Source organism: Microtus pennsylvanicus, chromosome 6 (assembly GCF_037038515.1).
Source record: "Microtus pennsylvanicus isolate mMicPen1 chromosome 6, mMicPen1.hap1, whole genome shotgun sequence".
Taxonomy (NCBI): domain Eukaryota; kingdom Metazoa; phylum Chordata; class Mammalia; order Rodentia; family Cricetidae; genus Microtus; species Microtus pennsylvanicus.
In genome coordinates, this window is record NC_134584.1 from 3,359,572 (window position 1) to 3,384,488 (window position 24,917).

The window sequence follows — 24,917 nt, forward strand, 5'->3', positions numbered from 1 at the left end:
AGACCGTAAAAGGCTAATCAACCCAATTATAAAATGGGGCATTGAGCTGAACAAAGAATTCTCAACAGAAGAAGTTCAAATGGCCAAAAGACACTTAAGGTCATGCTCAATTTCCTTAGCGATCAGGGAAATGCAAATCAAGACAACTTTAAGGTACCATCTTACACCTGTCAGAATGGCTAAAATCAAAAACACCAATGATAGCCTTTGCTGGAGAGGTTGTGGAGAAAGGGGTACACTCACCCATTGCTGGTGGGAATGCAAACTTGTGCAACCACTCTGGAAAGCAGTGTTTCGGTTTCTCAGGAAATTCGGGATCAACCTACCCCTGGACCCAGCAATACAACTCTTGGGAATATACCCAAGAGAGGCCTTATCATACAACAAAAGTATATGCTCAACTATGTTCATAGCAGCATTGTTTGTAATAGCCAGAACCTGGAAACAACCTAGATGCCCTTCAATGGAAGAATGGATGAAGAAAGTATGGGATATATACATATTAGAGTACTACTCAGCAGTAAAAAACAAGGGCTTCTTGAATTTTGCATGCAAATGGATGGAAATATAAAACACTATCCTGAGTGAGGTAAGCCAGACCCAAAAAGAGGAACATGGGATGTACTCACTCATATTTGGTTTCTAGCCATAAACCAAGGACATTGAGCCTATAATTAGTGATCCTAGAGAAGCTAAATAAGGAGAACCCAAAGAAAAACATATAGGCATCCTCCTGAATATTAACCTTCAGCAGGCAATGAAAGGAGACAGAGACAGAGACCCACATTGGAGCACCGGACATAAATCTCAAGGTCCAAATCAGGAGCAGAAGAATGAAAATAGATCAATATCTATGCACAAAACTCAAGTCCAAATGGATTATAGACCTCAAAATCAGTCCGAACACACTGAACCTGATAGAAGAGAAAGTGGGAAGTACTCTACAACACATGGGCACAGGAGACCACTTCCTATGAATAACCCCAGCAGCACAGACATTAAGGGCAACATTGAATAAATGGGACCTCCTGAGACTGAGAAGCTTCTGGAAAGCAAAAGACACTGTCACTAAGACAAAAAGGCAACCCACTTACTGGGAGAAGATCTTAACCAACCCCGCAACTGACAAAGGTCTGATCTCCAAAATATATAAAGGACTCAAGAAACTAGACCGTAAAAAGCTAATCAACCCAATTATAAAATGGGGCACTGAGCTGAACAGAGAATTCTCAACAGAAGAAGTTCAAATGGCCAAAAGACACTTCAGGTCATGCTCAACCCCCTTAGCGATCAGGGAAATGCAAATCAAGACAACTTTAAGATATCATCTTACACCTGTCAGAATGGCTAAAATCAAAAACACCAATGATAGCCTTTGCTGGAGAGGTTGTGGAGAAAGGGGTACACTCATACATTGCTGGTGGGAATGCAAACCTGTGCAACCACTTTGGAAAGCAGTGTGGCGGTTTCTCAGGAAATTTGGGATCAACCTACCCTTGGACCCAGCAATACAACTCTTGGGAATATACCAAAGAGAGGCCTTATCATACAACAAAAGTATATGCTCAACTATGTTCATAGCAGCATTGTTTGTAATAGCCAGAACCTGGAAACAACCTAGATGCCCTTCAATGGAAGAATGGATGAAGAAAGTATGGAATATATACATATTAGAGTACTACTCAGCAGTAAAAAACAAGGACTTCTTGAATTTTGCATACAAATGGATGGAAATAGAAAACACTATCCTGAGAGAGGTAAGCAAGACCCAAAAAGAGGAACATAGGATGTACTCACTCATATTTGGTTTCTAGCCATAAATAAAGGATATTGAGCTTATAATTCACGTTCCTAGAGAAGCTAAATAAGGTGAATCCAAAGACAAACATATAGGCATCCTCCTGAATATTAACCTTCATCAGGCGATGAAAGGAGAGACAGAGACAGAGACCCACATTGGAGCACCAGACAGAAATCTCAAGGTCCAAATCAGGAGCAGAAGGAGAGGGAGCACGAGCAAGGAACTCAGGACCGCGAGGAGTGCACCCACACACTGAGACAATGGGGATGTTCTATCGGGAACTCACCAAGGCCAGCTGGCCTGGGTCTGAAAAAGCATGGGATAAATCCAGACTAGCTGAACATAGCGGACAATGAGGACTACTGAGAACTCAAGAACAATGGCAGTGGGTTTTTGATCCTACTGCACGTATTGGCTTTGTGGGAGCCTAGGCAGTTTGGATGCTCACCTTACTAGACCTGGATGGAGGTGGGTGGTCTTTGGGCTTACCACAGGTCAGGGAACCCTGATTGCTCTTCGAGCTGATGAGGGAGGGGGACTTGATCGGGGGAATGGGAGGGAAATGGGAGGCGGTGGCGGGGAGGAGGCAGAAACCCTTAATAAATAAATACATTAAAAAAAAACAAAAAAAAAATCAGTTGCCCTCTTATACACAAAGGGTATGGAAGCAGAGAAGGAAATCAGAGAAGCATCACCTTGCACGATAGCTACAAAGAGCATAAAATATCTTGGGATAACTCTAACCAAGGAAGTGAAAGATCTATTTGACAAGAACTTTAAGGCATTGAAGAAAGAAATTGAAGAGGATACCAGAAATCCTTGGATTGGGAGGATCAACACAGTAAAAATGGCAATTCTACCAAAGACAATTTATAGATTCAGTGCAATCCCCATCAAGGTCCCATCAAAATTCTTCACAGATCTTGAGAGGACAATAATCAACTTTATATGGAAAAACAAAAAACCCAGGATAGCCAAAACAATCTTATACAATAAAGGATCTTCTGGAGGCATTAGCATCCCTGACTTCAAACTCTATTACAGAGCTACAGTAATGAAAACAGTGTGGTACTGGCATAAAAACAGAGAAGTCGACCAATGGAATCGTATAGAAGACCCGGATTTTAACCCACAAACCTATGAACACCTGATTTTCGATAAAGGAGCTAAAAGTATACAATGGAAGAAAGAAAGCATCTTCAACAAATGGTGCTGGCACAACTGGATGTCAACCTGTAGAAGAACGAAAATAGACCCATATCTATCACCATGCACAAAACTCATGTCCAAATGGATCAAAGACCTCAATATCAGTCCAAACACACTGAACCTGATAGAAGAGAAAGTGGGAAGTACCCTACAACAGATGGGCACAGGAGATTGCTTCCTATGTATAACCCCAGTAGCACAGACATTAAGGGCAACATTGAATAAATGGGACCTACTAAAACTGAGAAGCTTCTGGAAAGCAAAGGACGCTGTCACTAAGACAAAAAGGCAACCTACTGACTGGGAGAAGATCTTCACCAACCCCGCAACAGACAAAGGTCTGATCTCCAAAATATATAGAGAACTAAAGAAACTAGACTTTAAAATGCTAATTAACCCAATTAAAAAATGGGGCACTGAACTGAACAGAGAATTCTCAACAGAAGAAGTTCAAATGGCCAAAAGACACTTCAGGTCATGCTCAACCCCCTTAGCGATCAGGGAAATGCAAATCAAAACAACTTTGAGATATCATCTTACACCTGTCAGAATGGCTAAAATCAAAAACACCAATGATAGCCTTTGCTGGAGAAGCTGTGGAGGAAGGGGTATACTCATCCATTGCTGGTGGGAATGCAAACTTGTGCAACCACTTTGGAAATCAGTGTTTCGGTTTCTCAGGAAATTCGGGATCAACCTACCCCTGGACCCAGCAATACCACTCTTGGGAATATACCCAAGAGAGGCCTTATCATACAACAAAAGTATATGCTCTACTATGTTCATAGCAGCATTGTTTGTGATAGCCAGAACCTGGAAACAACCTAGATGCTCTTCAATGGAAGAATGGATGAGGAAAGTGTGGAATATATACACATTAGAGTACTATGCTGCGGTAAAAAACAAGGACTTCTTGAATTTTGCATGCAAATGGATGGAAATATAAAACACTATCCTGAGTGAGGTAACCCAGACCCAAAAAGATGAACATGGGATGTACTCACTCATAATTGGTTTCTAGCCATAAATAAAGGTCACGGAGTCTATAATTGGTGATCTTAAAGAAGCTAAATAAGAAGGTGAACCCAAAGAAAAACATATAGTTATCCTCCTGGCTATGGGAAGTAGACAAAATTGCCGGAGAAAAAAATGGGATCTTGGGGGTGGGGTGGGATGGGGGTAAGGGGAGATGGGGATAGAAAAGTGAGAAGGGGAGGATGGGGGGAACTTGGGGAAACAGGATGATTGGGATAAAGGAAGGTTGGATAGGGGAGCACGGAAGCACAATTCTTAGTTAAGGGAGCCACCGTAGGGTTGGCAAAAGACTTGAACCTAGAGTGGCTCCCAGGAGCCCAAGGCGATGTCCCCAGTTAGTTCCTTGGGCAGCTGAGGATAGGGAACCTGAAATGACCCCATCCTAGCGCAATACTGACGAATATCTTGCATATCACCATAGAACCTTCATCTGGTAATGGATGGCAATAGAGACAGAGACCCACACTGGTGCACTGGATTGAGCTCCCAAGGTCCCAATGAGGAGCAGAAGGAGGGAGAATATGAGCAAGAAAGTCAGGACCACGAGGGGTGCACCCACCCACTGAGACAGTGGGGCTGATCTATTGGGAGCTCACCAAGGCCAGCAGGACTATGACTGAAAAAGCATGGGATAAAACCGGACTCTCTGAACATGGCGAACAGTGAGGGCTGATGGGAGGCCAAGGACAATGGCACGCGGTTTTGATCCTACTTCATGTTCTGGCCTTGTGGGAGCCTAGCCAGTTTGGATGTTCACCTTCCTAGACATGGACAGAAGGGGGAGGACCTTGGACTTTCCACAGGGCAGGGAACCCTGACTGCTCTTTGGACTGGAGAGGGAGGGGGAGAGGAGTGGGGGGAGGGAGAGAAGGGTGGGAGGAGGGGGAGGGAAATGGGAGGCTGGGAGGAGGCGGAAACTTTTTTTTTCCTTTTTCTCAATAAAAAATTAAAAATAAATAAATAAAAAGGTTGGGGATTTTATGGAGTTGCGGAAATTAAAAAAAAAGCAATTGAAATGAATTAAAACTGATATGACAATAACTTTGTCAGTTTACAGAATGGCGTGCTCTAGAATATGAAAGTTTTTCTGTACACAGTAGAATAATAAACACTATGCGGATGGGTCTAAGTATACCAGTGACCCAGTCTGCCTAGACTGGGATGGGAAGATCAGAGGCCCAGTTGGCCTAGAAAGGATTAGAGTCTGAGTTAAATTCTCCACAAGTCCATGAGGAGAATCAGGGAAAAGACAAAGGTCACACACAGCCCAGGAATGATACTTCCTTATAAATTAACCTAAAGATGATCATATTTATATTTTCTAAGAAGAGAATAAAAAAACTCACCTTTTCAGCTTATCTACATCAGGGTTACTTTCTGGTAAGACTCTGATCCCCCGACCATAGCTGGTTCCTCCATGAAGATGAAACTCCAACCTTATCAGTGAAGTCATGGACTCTGAATTAACTGGCTGAAGTCTGGTATGGAGGCTATAGATTCTAAGAAAGCTTCCAATCTGAAAGATTATTAAAGAAGATCATTTCAGAAAAGGGGCCTAATGAAAACAATTTCTGATATTTGATAATTCAAAACCAAAATGAGGTAGCAATTCGACAAGCAAGGACGGCATCTACCCAGGGGAGAGTGGCAGCAGGCAGGCACTGGCACTGCACAGCAGCTTCAGGGGCCCTTATCAGATCGTGCACGAGGGGCATGAATATGCACGCACCCACGTGCTCACTACACAACGCTAGCAGGCCAATCCCAGAGGGCCATCAATAAAATATACGCAAGGAATCCAAGACCTAAATAAAATTCTTTTTGATAGTTATTTCTGAAAAGAATTTGCTTGAATAAATTTAAATGAGATTAAATATGGGGAATAATATCCTCTCACTATGAGACAGGAGAAAAACTTTATAAAATGTAACTACATAAAAATGGCCTTTTTTTTTACAAGATAATTTTCTCGATAGCTACAGCAATGCTTGTGCCTTAGTCTTCTGACTGATGAGATTATAGGTATGTGCCACCATGTGCTTTTCCCCATCCTACAAATTCTATTGATATCAAAGTTTTTTTAATGAAGCACTTGTACTTTTATCACAATCTTGCAAAATATATCTGTAAAGTAAAATATAGGATTAAGCCAGAATTTTGAAATAACGATATTAGACTTAATCTTGGCTATTTTGCTACATTTAGTGTAAAAAACAACTAGAGGTTTTTTTTCCAATGACGATTTCAAGTAAGAACATGTAGTAGGTTAGTCAAAGCCACAGGTGATGTGGGAGAGTCTTCTGTTTTGTGTTGATTTCATTGGTTAAATAAAGAAACTGCCTTGGCCCTTTAATAGGACAGAAAATTAGGTAGGCGGAGTAGACAGAACAGAATGCTGGGAGAAAGAAGCTGAGTCAGGCAGTCACCATGATTCTCCCACCTGACACAGACGCAGGTTAAGATCTTCTCTGGTAAGCCACCTCATGGTGCTACACACATTTTTAAAAATGGGTTAAGCAAGATGTGAAAATTAGCCAATAAGAGGCTACAGATAAGAGGCCAGGCAGTGTTTAAAAGAATACAGTTTCCGTGTAATTATTTCAGGGCATAAGTAGCCCGTCGCTCCTCACTACACACAGGCATTTAGATGTAGTGCTGTGGTATAAGTCTCTATTACCAGGTATTGGGGAATACTGTGTATTGTTTGTCATGGGTTCAAACCTAGCCTGAACAACCCAATTTGAACAGAGACTGCCACTCCACCTAACGGGACAAGACACACAACGTGATCTGTGCTGCCGTTTATGTAGACGTGAACAAAGGACTGCAGAAAAGGACACTTCATTCACTTGCATAAAAATAGCGTTCCTGACTGCAGCAGGTGGGAAGGCGCCCATGAAGCACAATTAATACAAACTCAGAGAGAAATTGGGGTTCAAACTGAAGATCTGAAAAGCAAAGCAGTCAGCCACTGGCTCTGACCACAACCGCAGTCCAAAAATGGCGATCCTGCCTCCAGGAATCTCAGAATGAGACAGAGCTGTCTCCTCTCATTTTGTAATCCTGTCTAGTTCTGAGATTAAAGGCGTGAACCCTGGGATAAAAGGTATGCACCACCTGGTTTCTACGGCACCTAAAGGAGCTACTGGGATTAAAGGTGTGCATCACCACTGCCTGGTGTGTAAGGCTGACCAGTGGGGTTGCTTTACTCTCTCAACTTCAGGCAAGCTTTATTTATTAAAATACAAATGAAATGCCACTACACACCTTTCTCTTTGTCCCTACAAATCCTGCTTCATTGTGGTGACATAATACAGTGGAAAGAGGTATCAAATGGAGGGAGAGGGGAGGGGGTAGAAGGGAGCGACAAGGAGCCCAAGCCAGCTTCCACTCTGCATTCTCTGATGGAGCACAGTGGTAAGGATGAAGATCCATTCTCCCACCACCACCCCTTCAGGCCAGGGCACTTCACTTTCTGTGGCCCCTGTGTGCTTCTGAGGACAGGGAGGCAAGAGGAGGGATCAAGTCTACTCTTTCCCAACTTCCTTTACTGGCTCCTCAGAAAAACAAAACAGAAAACCACGAGGGAAATATGCATTTTCTAAGAAGGATCCAAAGTGAGATACTATGATAGTAAATGAAGCAACTTCGACTTCTCAATGATTTTTGGAATGCTTCTTACTTTTTTATTAGTAGAGCAGATTTTTGTAACCTTTAAAGGACTAGAAAGAAGACTGAAATTTGGAGAGAAAAATTACATTAATAAACACAAATTTAACTGCCAAAACCATGGTTTCCTTACCATTAACTTTTAAATTTAAGAAAATTAGAGGCAGAAATTTCAGTGTCTTTCATGACATCTGAAAATGTCTTTTTTTTTTCTAAAAATGAGAATGAAAGACAAAGGTCAAGAGCACTCTGGAGAGCAAGAGGCAGAGACAGTGGGGACGCCAGAAGGTTCCACATGCAGCTTTGCTTCAGAGGAACCTGAGGTAAACCTTCAAGAGGAAGTTTCATAGTGAATGCCGGGGGTTTATTATCCTGCACCACATTGCACTATCTGGATCTACAGGCCAGAGAGAACACATCACAGAGTAAAGATGACAAGTTGCTCTTATCAGAAATGCCTTCTGGAGACAACGCTGTATCTTGTTAAAGTTTGAGTAGACGTTACTGTGCAATGTGCCTGATGCTGATCACTTGCGTGGTCTCATCAATAATGCAGTAGGGTTCTATAAGTAGAGAACGACAGTAAAACACAAAAGTCTAACCAATATACAACTATTAAAAACAAGAGTTTTCTCGCCAAAAAACTACAATATCTTTATTTTTTCCTGTAGTCAATCTACAATTATTGGTTCACAATTGGCCAAGATGTAGTAACAACTATGAATATTTTACACTGTTTGAAGGCTGCATGGAGATATGAGTGTGTATTAGTAAGTATGATTTTAGCTTATAGACAAAAGTTTAAAATGTCATTTTGTACTTGTACATCTGTAAAAAATACTAGAAAAATAGCTTAATACCAAACGAATTTCACAGAGAACCTGAGCTGAAACTGACCTTAGGGCCCCCTCCTTGAAGATAAGCTTTCATGGTACTAGGTGTCATGTGAGGCTCTAAAGAAAGAAGCATCCGAGAGTCCTACCCTGCTACGATGCCCGTGAACCTCAACAACGACCAGCATGGCACAATAACCCCAAGGATGCAGCAGTCGCCTGTGAACCTTAGTGGGAACCAACAGCTCTGTAATCGGACTAGTGTCGGTTTAACAAGAGGGGAACCTACCTCACCAGCCACCCAGGGTTAGTGAAGTCATGGATTGGAGGAGAACCCACAACTGCTACTCTAACAAACCAGCATAATTCCTAACTACACTCTAAATACACGACCTTATACCCGCAAGTGTGGTCATCACCACTCATCAAGGGACCTCTTTATAATGGACAAAGATCATTACCAAAAAGCCACAACCAAAATGTAGAATTGTAGAGCCTAGTCCTGTAAATACACACCGACAGCACAAGTCTTGCACCTAAAGTTCAGGGATCATTTCAGATGACATGAGATAATATTATAAGAGCCAGAGGAACTGGAAGTTTATGGTGACAATATGTCTCTAGAAATGTAAGAGAACCTAAACCCATGAAGTCTCATCTCCGAGGCTGCCTAACCATGACCTGAACAAGGATGATATGAACAGACAGCTAATGTGGAAGGGAGAAAGGCCGTGATACTTCATTCCTAAACAAAGAACTGCAGGCAACCCAGCGGTGCTGAGAGTGGAGAAAGAGTCTCCAGGGATGAGCTCATCAATTGGTTATCCAATACCAAATGTCACACTAAAACATACATGCAAGTAACACTATAAAGATCAAACATATAGTATTTATATATTTATGAATCAACACAATAATATGCACATTAACAACAAAGAAAAAGAGGCCAAGAACTGGAAGGAAGTGAGGGGAAGAGATACATGGCAGGGTTTGGAAGAAAGGGATAAATAATGTGATATAATTATATTCTCAAAAATTACAATAAAAAATATGGCTACATAAGATGGGTTCAGAGCTTTCTTTAACTTAGACACACATATTTTTCTAAACTTAAAAGCTGAAACAAGTAAATCTGAAATGAATTTCTAGACTCTAAATAACAAATAAATCTACAAATAAAATTATATCAACAAAAATTACAATTAAAAAGAACCCAGACACAAAATAGCATACATCTTTCTAGTCAACATCACCTTCAGGGATTTTGCCATTTGGACATGATTATCATAAACTACAACGTCTATCACCAGATTCCGCAGCCGCAGAATGTGACTTAAGTCACCTTCCAGCACAAGGTCTTGGATGCAGACTCTCCAAGAGGGAAACTTCGTCCTGGTGCCATCCCATACCTGTCATAGGGTAGTAAAGCAAATCTTAGGAATATTTTTGCAAAAACAGAGTCAAATTTAAAAATAAACAGACACACGCTGGTATCTGTAATGCTTTAAAGTATGAAGTCCCTTATTCTGTGACCATGGAGCAACTAAACAGGTACTGTCTGTCATACAACAAATGTAGAAGATGTGAAAATCACCACACGATGCCACACGAAACTAACCTGGTGCAGATGTAGACTGACTTTTTTTTTTTTCTATTCTGGGCTCAAAGACACTGTGCTCATACCCCACCCCTTGGGGATGTATGACTTCTGCATTGCTACCAAAGATAAAGGTCTGAGATGGAATGGAGGTATTAAATCATGAAACTATAACAGTTTCAAGCTGAATAACAAAACAAAACTAAATAGAACAGAATATGCTTGAGCAAATTACAACTGAAAAGCATTTGCTCCGCACATGCACTGTATAAATAGAAGAAAGTACAATGATTTTTAAAGATCCCTGAGGCCAGAGAGCTGACAAAGCATGCTGCTCTTGCAGAAGTCATGAGTTTGATTTCCACCACCCACGTCAAACATCTGACAACTGCCTGTAACCTCAACCTTAGGGCGTCAGACACACACCTACGGCCTCTCCAGGCATCTGTATAAATGTGCATATTCCCACACATATACATGTAATAAAAAAATACATTCGTAAGCCACTGGTAAAACATGGTGATCTGGTTAACTGTCAACTTGGCGTAGCCCAGATTCGTCTGAGAAGAGAGCCTCACTTAATTGCCAAGATCAGACTGGCTTGTGTGAGGAAGACTGCTTTGATTATTCATGGGTACAGGAGGGCCCAGGCCACTGTGGGCTACATCATCCTTAGGCAGGTGGACCTGAACCAAGAAACAAAACTGCTCAGCACAAGCTGGTCTATAAGCCAGTGAACAAGTGGTAGCATCCTCCATGCTTTCTGCCATACTTAACTGAGTTTTACGTTTAAAGTTAGAGGATTTTTGGTGTGGAATTTCAAGCTTCAAGTTCCTGATTGAGTACCTGCCCTGATATCCTCTGGATTGTGACCTAGAAGTATAATCCAGATTAACCCTTCCCTAGGTTGCTTGTGGTCTCATCACAGCAACAGAAATGATACGAGAACACATGGCTGCTGAGAAAACCGGAAATGCATGCACCATGATTACTAAAAAGGGGCCACAGTTAGTACTGTGCTAAGGTTGAAGAAGGAAATAATTATATTACTTTGCATACTAACCAGGTATAATTCAGAGAGAATAATGTCTGCTTTCTTCTGTTTTTAATATTTAATTAAAAAATTATGTCTGAGGCCAGTAATAGTAGTGCAGACCTTTAATACCAGATGTAGGCAGATCTCTGTGAGTTCAAAGCCAGTCTGGTCTAAATAGTGAGCCAGGACAGCAAGGGCTTTGTAGAGAGACCATATCTCAAAGAAAAAAATTATCAGAAAAAAAAATCAAAATTCCATTCTGCAAAAGTCGTTAAGAGAATATTGTTACCATATTTACCTCCAAAGACATTTTTGCTATTGTATGGACATTTTCAGTCTATGAATATGCATATCAATAAGCAGACTATTACTAGAGTTTATTTCAACAAGGCCATGTCTGTAACTTCACATATAGTTAAAGAACATTCTAGCACACAGAAGTAGTCCACACAACAGGTTTTGTTTCAAGTGCACTTTTTCCAAACATTTAAAGTAATTTCTAAACAGGAAGTTTATACAATTAAAATTGTTAGATGATATGCAAAGACTTGAGACATATTTTTAAACTATCGTTAAGAAAACTTAACTTTTTTACATTCACTTCTCAATGCTGATTTTCAAATAATTCCTTGATCTTGTTCATACTCATCAACACTGCAGCCTCAAGGCAGAGGACCCGCCCAGGCTTCACCCCTAACCGAGAAGTGACTGGCAGCTGCTGTCTGCTACAAGAGGAAGTAGGGATGAGGGACAGTTAGAGGAGATGTGGGAGTGGACTATGATCACGTCTATGACCACAGTTAGAGGAGATGTGGGAGTGGACTATGATCACGTCTATGACCACAGTTAGAGGAGATGTGGGAGTGGACTATGATCACGTCTATGACCACAGTTAGAGGAGATGTGGGAGTGGACTATGATCACGTCTATGACCACAGTTAGAGGAGATGTGGGAGTGGACTATGATCACGTTTCATTGCATACAAGCATGGGATTCTCAAAGAGTAAATTTTTTAAAGAAAAACTCTTTCTCCAAGGTACAAATAAGTTACTCAAGAGCTGGATGATTTATGTGAAAAAAAATATTATATCTACTCACACGGTGCTTGAGAGAGAAAATGCACTTTCGCCGCTATCCACTGAGCTCGCAAGGCTTTAGCTCAGAATTCAACTGCTTTTCTCAGCATAATCGTCTAAAGGAACCTGGCACAGAGTCAGCATCTCTGTTCTCGGGAATGTTTAGTGGTTGGTCAGGGGACATCAGTTCAGGGTAGCCTCCCTGCACTCGCTCACTTCAAGTATTTACTTTCTCCCAGCACTGTTTACGTGAAGCTGGACCTTCACGCGTGCCAGCAGTATGGGGAAGCCCTCAATCTTGTCCAAGCACCAGGACATTTCACTGATGGTCTGATTATTACAAGTGACAGAGAATTAAGCACAGGACCTTGGTCATATAGCAGTACTGCTCAAAAAATCCTGAAAAGTATGGTCCAGCAAAGAATTTGATTAAGTAATGACCTTCTACAGGTCATTCATGGGCATTACTTATGTTACTATTTTTTTTTTGGCTGCTTTAAAAACAAGAATGATAAGAAACATCTCAGTATTACCTGTGCCTCTCCCATGAGTCAGGCAGTTATGACAGGGCCAGAACTGAATGAGAACAGACCCTGATAGTGGATGGGGGACAACATAGCTGACTTTCACAAAGCAGCAGAAACACACCCTGGAGTGTCACTAAAAGAACTCGTGGGCTTTATTATTAAAATAAGAAATAAATGCAGATGTCATACCATTTGTAAAGTACACATCTGACAATGGTGTTCTCTCCGGAGGGAAGGCACAGAGAAATGCAGGAGCACGGCATCAAGAATTTTAACTCAATATAAAATAGCTTGGAAATCCGTCATGGGAGGGCCGCAGGCTCCTTACTGGCAGGCGGTGCTAACGCACGGCCTCAAGGATTTAAAACGTACCTTCAGAAGGAAAGATGTCCCATCCACTTCCGCTTTGCCCAGGAGCTGACAGGTCAGGTCACAGTACTGCATGCGGTGGACGTCAGAGAGCGGCAGTAGGGTGGGGGAAGGTGGCACATGTGTGGATGCCCAAGCCCGCAAGGCTTCTACCATATTGTGGTCCAGAGCAGTCATGTTAAAGTTTTTGCCTGAAGTGCGCAGTGTCACAGGAGACATTAAAGTACCATCAAATGTCAAAGATGCAAAACCATAGTTACTGATTGCCTGAAGTTCGTTTTTATATACTTGGATCTAATAACGTGGGGCAAAGCAGAAAACAAACAAAACAGCTGATATGAAACCCAGGAACCAAAGAACTTGAGATGTTAAGTTTTTCTAGTGTGAGAAGCAGAGTGACCCTTTACTATTTCTTACTGAATTAATTCATGAAACAATACAATCAACACATCTGTATCAGGGTATATAAGCATGCAACTTTAAAACAGTACAATTGATACTTTTTAGACCAGCAGCTAACTAATAGTTATCCTGATTCTCTTTGCACTTACATTTGTGTGTTTAATTTATTGAAGTATAATTTTCCTTGAGGAAAATATAACGTGCCAGTTATTTCTGTGGTATAGTGGAATCCAGAACCCCCCAATGTGTGAACCAAGCACATGCAACAGAGGCTATGTCACCCTCGCCATGAGCGAGCTGGGCAGTGCCGGAAGGACTTTTGCTGCCTGAGTCTTGAGGCTCATTTATCAAATAAGTGGTTTTAGTATTTTCTTCACGAACTGACTTTGTTCATATAGAATGCTCCCCTTTCTCTTCACAGATTTCTGTGGTTCTTCATGTCTGATAGTAAGATATAGCCATTTCATTTTCTTGTTGCTTGATAATTTCTTATAGTTTTAGTTTGTAGGTAGCACATGATACTTGATATTTACTTATTTATACTTTGCTGTTAGTCAGAACACATTCACTCTAAAAACATTCTTACAGGTCCAGGAGTGCTGCACAGGGCCGATTCCCTTTTGGCCCCCAGTCTGTGCTGTTCAGCAACTGTGTCCTATTGTTCCTTTGCTATTCTTAGGGTACCGCTTAACTCCTGGGGTATAAATAACCTTGCGTCTCGGTGGGTGCCGAACCAGTACTTTCTACCTGGGGTATAAATAACTCCTGGGGTATAAATAACCTTGCGTCTCGGTGGGTGCCGAACCAGTACTTTCTACCTGGGGTATAAATAACTCCTGGGGTATAAATAACCTTGCGTCTCGGTGGGTGCCGAACCAGTACTTTCTACCTGGGGTATAAATAACTCCTGGGGTATAAATAACTCCTGGGGTATAAATAACCTTGCGTCTCGGTGGGTGCCGAACCAGTACTTTCTACCACACCCCCTGCTTTCCATCCCACTGCCCTCTGCACACTCTACTAGGCAACACTGTCCTCTTACCTGACTGCTCTTGCCCCAAACACTCATTTATCTCAGTGAAATTGCTAGAATAATAACAAAAAAAGCTTCATATTTATTCACTCTCAAATAGCTTTGCCACTTCTTAACAAGATTCTATTTGGAAAGGTTCCACTTTACTGAAGAATATTTTATTTGGAAATAAAATTATAGGTAAATGAAATTTTATCAAAAATCATTGCAGCTGTTCTCCCATATGGAACATGGCTTCTCCAAGCATTGCTGACTTTCTAAGATTGGATGTGTGTATGTGTATGTATCCCACATCCCATTCACTCTTTTCTCCTGTATCATGACTACATGCTAATTACATTATCAGACATGGTCCCCAAGCCCACTGTGCTCCATTTATTTTTATCTAGTTCTGGTACTTCATACCTGGTAATGTCTTAGGCTCGATCTTTAAAGTCTATTCCATACCAACCCCTGCAGTAGACTTTTCATTTGCTGTTCCTTTTAGGTATTGAATTTCTATTTGCTTCTTTTTCAGATTCTATTTGTCTGTTTCTGTTACTGATTTCTTTTTACTCATTTAATATTTTTTAATTTGCTGAAAGTGGTGCTCTGCTTAATCTTTTGGTAAAATTACAGTATCTGATGATAAATTACTATTTAACAGACTTAATGTCTGTGCCCCTGTGGAATTAATTTGGAAAGTCTAATTGCTTTTTAAAAACTGTCTTCTTCTAAGTTCCTCTACTTGTACCTAGAGCTTTTCTTCTTGACTAGACCCTGTAGTGAAACACTGCAAAGGTTCTGAACTATGTTACCTCCTCTGGAGGGGCAGTTTTGTCATTTTGGCAAGTTGCTAGCTGAGCTCCTGAAATGGACAAAAGCTTGAATTTATGCCTTCTTAGGGTGAATTTGTAGCAAGCTCAGGGTTTCCCCAAAGCCCTTCTTCCTTAGTATGACTCACCCTGCAAACAGTGTTCCTTGTGGAATCATGTAGGTTTTTAACAGATGTGCATGAGAATCCTTCCTATAATCTTGGCGAGATAAGGCAGACTTTGTGATGTCTTACCGTAGTGGACAAGGTACCTGTTACTGTGTGTGCAAACTTGCCTCATGCTCCTGTGGTAGTAGCCCTGTCTGTGGCTACTAGGCAGCACTGGGCCTAGGCTGTTGGAAGGAGGGTCCATACCACTCCAATTTCTACTTTTGCTTTCTCTGCTTCCTGCCCTGGCAGCATTGTGAGGAAAAATGCCAACATCTCTACTACGAAACTGAGCCACACTGAACTTTTATAAGTTGCATCTGATAATATTTTGTCATAGTAATGAGGAAAAATAATATGGTGTCAAAGAGGTGCAGACTCACTAGCTGGCTCTGCAGCATCCTACTGCATCCCTTTCCTGTTTCCGGTTCTTGCAATCCTCAAGTGACCTTGCCCTGCCTGTACAGCACAGCTTTCAGTCACGTAGCATGGGCACAAAGCGGACTCCTGGTGCAGTCCGTACAGTCTTTTCTCTCAGTGCTTTGTCCAGAAGAGTCAAGTTCTTTTAGCCGAACTGAATTTTAATCTTCCCCTTCTCAGTTTACCAGAACTACACTGCTCACACTTCAGGAGTTTAAAGTTAGACAGGGCAACAGTAAGACCCCAACTTAAATAAAATTAAATTAATTAAAAAGAAGTTATGAGGATGTATGCCCCTATCCTTGACAAATGGAAACTTGGTAACACCAACTATACTTGGAAGTGAGAGGACAAACTGAAACGAGTTAGAAAGACAGCTTCAAGTGCGTGCTTCAGGAAAGAGAGCAGGCAAATTCATTCACATGATTGACAGCTGATACCATTTGCATTTCTTGTCTCTTGGAATGCTAAGTGTCGCCCTCTAAGAAGGTGGTCATACAGTTAGTACTAGATACTTTTGGTGAACGATGTAGACGTCTAGTAAATGTAGAAAGTACGAATCATACCTTTAGCCCGCGGAAACAAACAATGTCTCCAACTTTATAAATGACTGGAAGGTCCTCATACTTCCTACTAAAGAGCAGGCATGTTAACTTCACACCTGTCTGGTCCACAATTGTTACAACCGAACAATAATCTGGGAAACAAAAAATATTTAACACAGACTAAGAAATTTCAAAGCATTTATACAATAAGAATATGCTAATTTAAGAATGTCAAACAAATACTACTCTACCCTATTATTGCCTTTTAAGAAAATGTGATACCACTCCCAAATTAATCCACAAAAATTAACCTTCAGACTTGTAATGAAACAAAAATAAATTTGCTATTTTTCTAGAGAACAAATAACTTTTTCATAACGTTAAAATAAAAAAGGCAGAAAAGCAAATCACTGCCACCAAATATCCAAAGAAATTAATTAGTGTAAATATTTTTAAATGACAAAATATGTAAGAGTCAATAGGGAAAAAGGAAGCAATGGTGTTCTAAAGGAATAACATTTTCCTTAGGAGAAAAAAAAAGTCTGATTTAAAATATTCCCCTTCTGAAGATACTGACATCTGGAGGTTGTGTACCCTACATTGTCATACTTAAGACTCACCCGTTGACCCTTAAGACATCGGATACAGAAACCAGAGGCAGGAAATGGGCCAGAGCAGGAAGCAAATGCAGTGTTTCCCCAGGTTCTTCAAGTTACAAACCAAGCCTGAGAAGGAAACTGCACCTAGGATACAGTGAGAAATGTACCCTAGGTACAAATGAGCCTCAGCCAACTACAAAGAAGGCCAGGGCAAAAGTCCATCTGCTAGAATAGGAGGTCAGAAGACTGTCCAGGAGTTTCATAAGAAATAACTGATTGGTGGGGAACAGTATCAACACAATCAGTGAAACTCATAGCCATTTGATTCTCCTTGCCTTTTTTGTTTTGTTTGTTTTTTTGTCCACTGCTTGGTAATTGTAGTAGATTCTGGAGTTTATTTGGCAATGAATAAATAGATTGGAACATTTGCCCTCCTATTGAAGAACAATGAAAATTTAAAGAAATCAGGATAGGAAAGGTCTTAGTTGGTGCTTCTATTACTGTGATGAAAATACCATGGCCAAAAGCAACTTGGGAGGAAAGACTGTATTTCAGTTTACACTTCATCCCTGAAGGAAGTCAGGGCAGGAACCAAGGTGGGAACTGAAGCCTAGGCCATGGGTAAATGTTTACTGGCTTGCTCCCATGACTTTTTCAGCATCCTTTCTTAGACAGCCCAGGGCCACCTGGCACTACCCACATTGGGCTGAGTTCCCCATATCAATCTTCAATCAAGAAAATACCCCCACAGATTTGGCAACAGCCAATCTGATGGAGGCATTTTTGCAATTAAGATTGTTGTCTTTCACGATACATCTAGCTTTGTGGCAAGATGACAAACACCAACCAATAGAGGGGGTTATTTCATATCTATATATATCTATATATATATCTGGCAACATGAATTTTCAGTGGCAAAATAAACATAAGAACGCCAACACCAACTGATCTGGTAAGGAACACGCATAGGACCAAACTAGTCCCTCTGAATGTGGTTGGCAGTGTCATGGCTGGGGTAGACTGAGGGGCCACTGGCAGTGGCACCAGGATTTATCCCTACTGCATGTACTGGATTTTTGGGAATCTATTCCTTTTAGATGGATACCTTGCTCAGTCTAGATATAGTAGGGAGGGCCTCAGATCTTCCCCAAAGCAATGTGTCTTACTCTCTCTGGAGAGTGGCGGGGAGGAGGGTAGGTGGAGAGAATTGGAGGAGGGGAGGGAGTGGGAACTTGGATTGGTATGTATAATGAAAAAAGATAGTTTATTTTCTTTTTTAAAAATATATAAAGAACTCAAGAAACTAGACATTAAAATTCTAAATAACCCAATTAAAAAATGGAGTACTGAACTGAACAGAGAATTCTCAACGGAAGAATTTCAAATGGCCAAAAGATACTTAAGGTCATGTTCAACTTCCTTAGCTATCAGGGAAATGCAAATCAAAACAACCATCTTACACCTGTCAGAATGCCTAAAATAAAAAACACCAGTGATAACCTATGCTGGAGAGGATGTGGAGTAAGGGGAACGCTCATCCATTGCTGGTGGGAATACAAACTTGTGCAACAACTTTGGAAATCAGTGTGGCAGTTTTTCAGAAAATTAGGAGTCAACCTACCTCATGATCCAGCAATACCACTCTTGGGAGTATACCCAAGAGATGCCCTATCATACTACAAAAGCATTTGTTCAACTATGTTCATAGCAGCATTATTTGTAATAGTCAGAACCTGGAAACAACCTAGATGCCCCTCAATGAAGAATGGATAAAGAAAGTGTGGCACATCTACACATTAAGAGTACTACTCAGTGGAAAAAACCAATTACATTTTGAATTTTGCATGCAAATAGATGGAAATCGAAAACACTATCCTGAGTGAGGTAACCCAGACCCAAAAAGAGGAATATGGTATGTACTCACTCATTATAGGATTCTAGCCATAAACAAAGGACATTGAGCCTATAATTCGTGATCCTAGAGAAGCTAAATAAGAAGGTGAACCCAAAGAAAATCATATATAGATCCTCCTGGGAATTGGAAGCAGACAAGATCGCCAGGCAAAAGTCGGGAGCATGGGGGTGGGGGGAGGGGGATGGGGGGAGATAAGGGAGAAGGGGAGGATTGTGGAGAGCTTGGGGGAAGAAGGGTGGATATGGGAGCAGGGAAGAAGATATCTTAATTAAGGGGGCCATTTTAGGGTTAGGAAAAGACTTGGCTCTAGAGGTGTTACCAGGAGTCCATGGAGATGTCCCCAGCTAGGTCCTTGGGCAGTAGAGGAGAGGGAGCCTGAACTGGCCTTGTCCTATAGTCATACTGATGAATATCTTGAATATCACCATAGAACCTTCATCTAACAATGGATGGAGATAGAGACAGAGACCCACATCTGAGCACTGGACTGAGCTCCAGCAGGAGGGAGAACATGAGCAAGGAAGTCAGGACCACGAGGGGTTGGTCCACCCACTGAGACAGTGTGCCTGAGCTAATGGGAGCTCACCAAGGCCAGCTGGACTGGGACTGATGGAGCATGTGATCAAACCGGACTCACTGAATGTGGCTGACAATTGGGGGCTGACTGAGAAGCCAATGATAATGGCACTGGAATTTGATTCTACTGCATGTACTGGCTTTTTGGGATCCTAGTCTGATTGGATGCACACCTTCCTAGGCCCGGATGGAGGGGGAGGGCCTTGGACTTCCCACAGGGCAGGAAACCCTGACTTCTCTTAGGACTGGAGCGGGAGGGAGAAGGGTGAGTGGAGAAGCAGGAGGCAAATGGGAGGAGGTGGAAATTTTGAATGGTATTATTTATAAAGCAATAGAAAAAGAAAAAAAATAGAAAAAAATTAAAAATTTAAAAAACAAGCATCATTTATCACTTCTCTTTTTGTACTTTACTTTTATAAACATTAATTCTTTAATTCTTAAATAGAAAGTATTTTGTATAATATATTCTTATCTGTTTTCCTTTCTCCAACTCCTCTCAGATCCTCCACATTCAAATCCATTCCCTTTCTTTCCCTATCTCATTAGAAAACAAACAGGCAATAAAACCAAAAGCAAAATAGAGCAAAACAAACATTCTATTAGCAGACTGGTAGTAGTTTTCTCCTAGGTCCATGGCCTATCTAGTCTCGAGTTCTTGGCTCGCTGAGCACTGTCAGGCATGGGCTCCATCTCATGGAGGAGGCCTTAAATCTAACGGACAGTAGCTGGTTACTCCCACAGCTTTTGCTCCAGCACATCATGCAAACAGCGTCGCTGTAGATCAAGGGGTTGTTTACCTTTCTCCTCTTCCACCAGTGAGTGCATGAAGACTATGTATATAGAAGCAAGTACCAACAAACACTGAACACAGCTGGCAAATGTTCTTCCCATGTACCATCACCATCCCTATCTTAGTTAGGTTTTTATTCCTGGGAAGAGACACCATAACCACGGTAACTTTGTAAAGAAAACATTTAATTCAGAGGGCTTGCTTACAGTTTCAGAGTTCAGTTAATTTGGGGCATGGTGGCATGCAGGCAGAAGTGGTGCTGAAGCTGAAGAGTCCTGCATCCTGACTCAGAGACAACAGGAAGTCTACTGACTCACTGGGCCACATCCTGAGTAGATGAAACCTCAAAGCCCACCCCAACAGTGACACACTTCCTCCAACAAAGCCACATCTCCTAATAGTGCTATTCCCTTTGAGATTATGGGGTCACATACATTCAAACTACCACAATCCCCAAAGTACTTTCTGAATCAGTTGCAGTTTCTCAAAGCCCACCCTGCGCCTAACTCTCCAGCTGGGTTTTGACACACTTCCAAAGCTGGTGCTGGAACTGCAATTGAAGCCACATCTTTTCAATTTTAGCCCATTTCTTGTAATGGTGAAAACAAGAATTTTGTAGTCAGACATGCGGCTGGTTTGCCAGAAACAATGGTGTACTTTGATAACCTGCCACTTTTACATAGAATCTTCACTGAGGCTAAGAGAAGCCTTGGTTACCCACATGCACATGCACATGCACACACATGTGCATGGGTGCAAAGACCGTGAGTGCTGCTTTCCTGTCGACATCACATCACACCATACAGAGTCACCTTGAAGACAGAATGACATCAGGAAGAATCCAAAAGGAGAGCAAGGGAGCAAGGAAGATATCTCGGTCATGGAGGGGGTTGCTGAGTAACACTGAGGACTCATGTTTGATCCCCAGAACCCAGACATAAAATTAAAACAAACAAAAAACAAACCAGCAAACAAAACCACCTCAGGTACAGTGGCATTTAGTAAGAGATAAGCAATCTGTATGACTTTCCCTGGGGAAGGCTGTTTCTTTGCGCTCACTTCTCCTCAGTTGCCGTGGTTCTAAATATAGTGGGGTTAAGGCCTCCTGGGTTTTTCCTGTCTACTTTGTTGTATCTCCAGTTCACCTCACATTTGGGCAGCCATGTTGTTTAAGATTGACAGGTGCAGCCTCTGGTGTGATCTATTTCATCATCATCCCCCAATTCAACAGTCTTCACATTATCATCTACAGAGAAAATCATTATTCTTGTATACTAATAAAATAAGAATATGTGATTCCTTCTCCTTCAGCCCACGCAAGCTTTTTCCTATGTATTTGAGGACTGATTTTTTCCTTTTCCTATTAAAAAAAAAATCCCCTGAAATTTTTAAGTGCGATTGTGATATATCTTCACATTGCTTTGAAGACTGTAAATGTAAAGACTATTGGCATAGGACATTATTTCATTTGTTTGTATCATCTCTAATCAATTCCAGCAATATTGTGAGTGTTCAGAGCATGAGCCTGATTTCCCTGAATGAGGTCATTCCAATGTCCACTACAGTATGGATGCTATTCTAAACCGTAGTGCTCTGTTACCCTCTGAAACTGTTCATCACTGGTCTGCAGAAACGCAATTTATATAATGCTAAGTTTGAATCTTGAAACATTTATTAGTTCTCAAAGGCTCTGTGTGGCACAGTATTTAGGGTTTCTATTTACAATTTTACATTCTCTCAAACACAATTTAATTTCCTCTTTCTCAGTTAGTTGCCATTGTTTTTATGTCCCAGCCTTCCCCCAACCACCATGTTAAATACAGCAACAAAACACTGGCCACCCTGACAAACTGTCTTTTTTCCTGACTGTATTAATTATGCTTTGAGAGACTCATATCCAGGTGAATTTATGGTAATTTCTTCTACACTGTCTACACTGAGCTTCTGTAACGACATTCTTTGATTATTGTTCTAAAGTTGCAGACATTTAACTTCAATTACATAAATATTCTCACTGCCCCCAGCACACTTCATCATCACAATGTAGCCTATACAGATGCTATAGTAATGTCTTTTTCTGTTTAGTTTTCATTTCTCTGCAGACTTGAGAGTGACTGCAATGTTCAGTACGTGGTAACGTACTTACCTTCACCAACAAATGTTATACTTCTGAATGTTTTCATGCCACTTCGCACTCTTCTAAAATATGCATTCGTATTGTGACCACATTCACTTCATAAATTAAAATGACCAAAAACAGACATTGGTTTCATGACACTGTTCTCAGACCCAGGACACTGAAGGCATTGTGGCCCTGAGACCAACAATGCAGCTCTTGTCCATAAAACATGCCCATTCTGACACCTACCAGTTCCTTTGCTTAAGTAGGGAGGCTTAAAGAACTTCACAACACCACAGACATTGACAACTGCGCCATCCTTAAGTAGATTCAGGGGTGTGTATGTATAAGGTGCTACTGGGACCTAAAGAAAGAAAAGATAGCAAATTTACCAGCCAATATTTATATGTTATAATATTATGATAACAACTGTGAATTATTAAGTTTGTACCAATTCATTTTAAAAGATTTATCCTAAAAAAAAAAAGAATGACTTTCGGGGTGGTATGATTGGAAACAATAAGGCTACCATAGATACCAATGGGTTTTCTTGAAACAATTCTGCTCATAAACAGAAATCAACACACCAGTCTATAAAAGTTTAAACATTCATTATATTTCTTTAACAAGAAAGTACAAAAAAAATTCCATTAAAATGCAGAAGCTGAAGCAGTAACAGAAAGGAAATTCTTACTTTTAACTCAATTTTTCAGATCTAAGAGAATCTTCCAGATGATGATGACAAAGTGTGATGAAGCCTCTGGACACCCAGGGGGCAACCAGAGCTCTCTGCTATCGAGGACCTAAAGCTCAATTATGACGAAGCAATGTTCAGCAAAAGAAACAGAAAAGCTCTGTGCCTAAGCTCAAGATAGACCCCTAAGCCACCTCAATGATCTTGTTCCTGACTCTGAGATGCATGGGAAAGCCACACAGGGACATGAACCACTATTCACCTAACTGCTCACTCAAAAACCCAACCAACCAAATAAACAACAAAACACTCGGACATCATTAATTTGACAGTCCATTGAAATTAGTCAGTACCTATTTATAGAGCTAAGTTACTCTTCAATATAAATCAATAAATGGATTTTCTGCATAGTCATTCTCTTACTAACTGGGTTAATGTACTCTTGAATGGAAATCATCTAGAACATTACATATAAATTTACAAAATAAATACAAATGAGTTAATTTTTTTTCCCTGGCTGACAGCAAAATGTGACTTCCCTAAGAGGAGACTACAGAAGGTAGGAGGCATCAAAATCAGTTTGAACCTGAACAAATGCTGTTAGGGAGAGTTAACAGGGTGGGTAAGGGCAGTGGTAAGCAAATGTGTATCAGCAATAGGTGGTGACAGGGAACTAAACTACAGAGCAAACAGAACTTACAAGCAATTGTACATAACCTACACCGGAGATCTACAAGCAGTCTGATGAGCCGATGTCTAATATCTATAACAACAGGCATGTAGTATTATAGCATCCTACCTTGTGTTTGCTGGTTATGTGATCTCACATTCCCTTTCTCGACAGTGCCTCCTAAGGCACGCTACTGCTCTATGACGACCCCTAGAAGAACTAGAATGCTCCTGTCCAATAAGGCCTAGCAAACACACCGGCAAAGACAGAACTTAACTATAACCAGCGCAGCTATGAAATAACATGTTATTTTCTGGATTGAGGCAGGGTCTCCTTGTGAGACGCAGGGTGTGATGCTCTAGCTGCATTCTCTGGCATGCTAGGACCACAGCATGTGCCACCACTCTCAAGCAAGGACGATTTATTTACTTTGTGTGGTTTCTCTGTGTGGTCCTGGCTGTCCCTAGAGTGTGTGTAGATCATGCTGACCTCACTCTCTGATATCCACCTGTCTCTCCCTCCTAAATGCTGGGATTTAAGGTGCACACCACTCCACCAGGCTACAGAGAACTACTTTTATTATTTATTTCTGTATTTTTATTTTAATAGTCATACATGACCAGCCTCTATGGCATTAGACTGCACAGGTCTAGAAAATCACTTACCCTAAGCTCTACTAAAACATATTCATGAGAAGGCTACAGGCTTTATATTATACTATATGGTATAAACTAAAGATAATCTGATAACATCTTCAAAAATCATTTAGCATATTGGTCATCATACTTTATTTCACAAAGACATGAAAGGCTTCTACTATGTTTTGAAGGCTTGAGAAAAGCTTGTTATACAGTGGGGGCATGAGAATGTAAGGACTGGTGACTGAAGGTACAGTTCAGAGGCTTTGACGGTCACTCACAAAATCTGTGTTTAATCCCTAGAACCAACTATACAAGCAAACAATAATACAACCACCACAACTGAACCTTACAAACAAAACCAAACCTCATCCCTGAGCAGTGATGTGGGATTCCCCTCTG

General features: G+C 41.1%; 1 protein-coding gene across 7 annotated transcripts in view; it reads right to left on the reverse strand.

Moving 5' to 3' along the window:
- LOC142851706 (protection of telomeres protein 1-like) overlaps positions 1-24,917 on the reverse strand; it is a 73,148-nt gene that overhangs the window by 21,017 nt on the left and 27,214 nt on the right. For 4 of the 7 annotated variants that reach the window (XM_075975672.1, XM_075975679.1, XM_075975675.1 and 1 more), the window contains 5 exons: positions 22,763-22,877; positions 16,536-16,666; positions 13,157-13,447; positions 9,801-9,956; positions 5,392-5,561 (listed from right to left, as the gene is read on the reverse strand). In XM_075975672.1, coding sequence (XP_075831787.1) covers positions 5,392-5,561; positions 9,801-9,956; positions 13,157-13,447; positions 16,536-16,666; positions 22,763-22,877 — 863 coding nt within the window. Of the gene's footprint in view, positions 1-5,391; positions 5,562-9,800; positions 9,957-13,156; positions 13,448-16,535; positions 16,667-17,134; positions 17,250-22,762; positions 22,878-24,917 lie in introns of those variants that run through there. The other 3 variants (XM_075975678.1, XM_075975676.1, XM_075975674.1) reach the window with 3 other exon arrangements.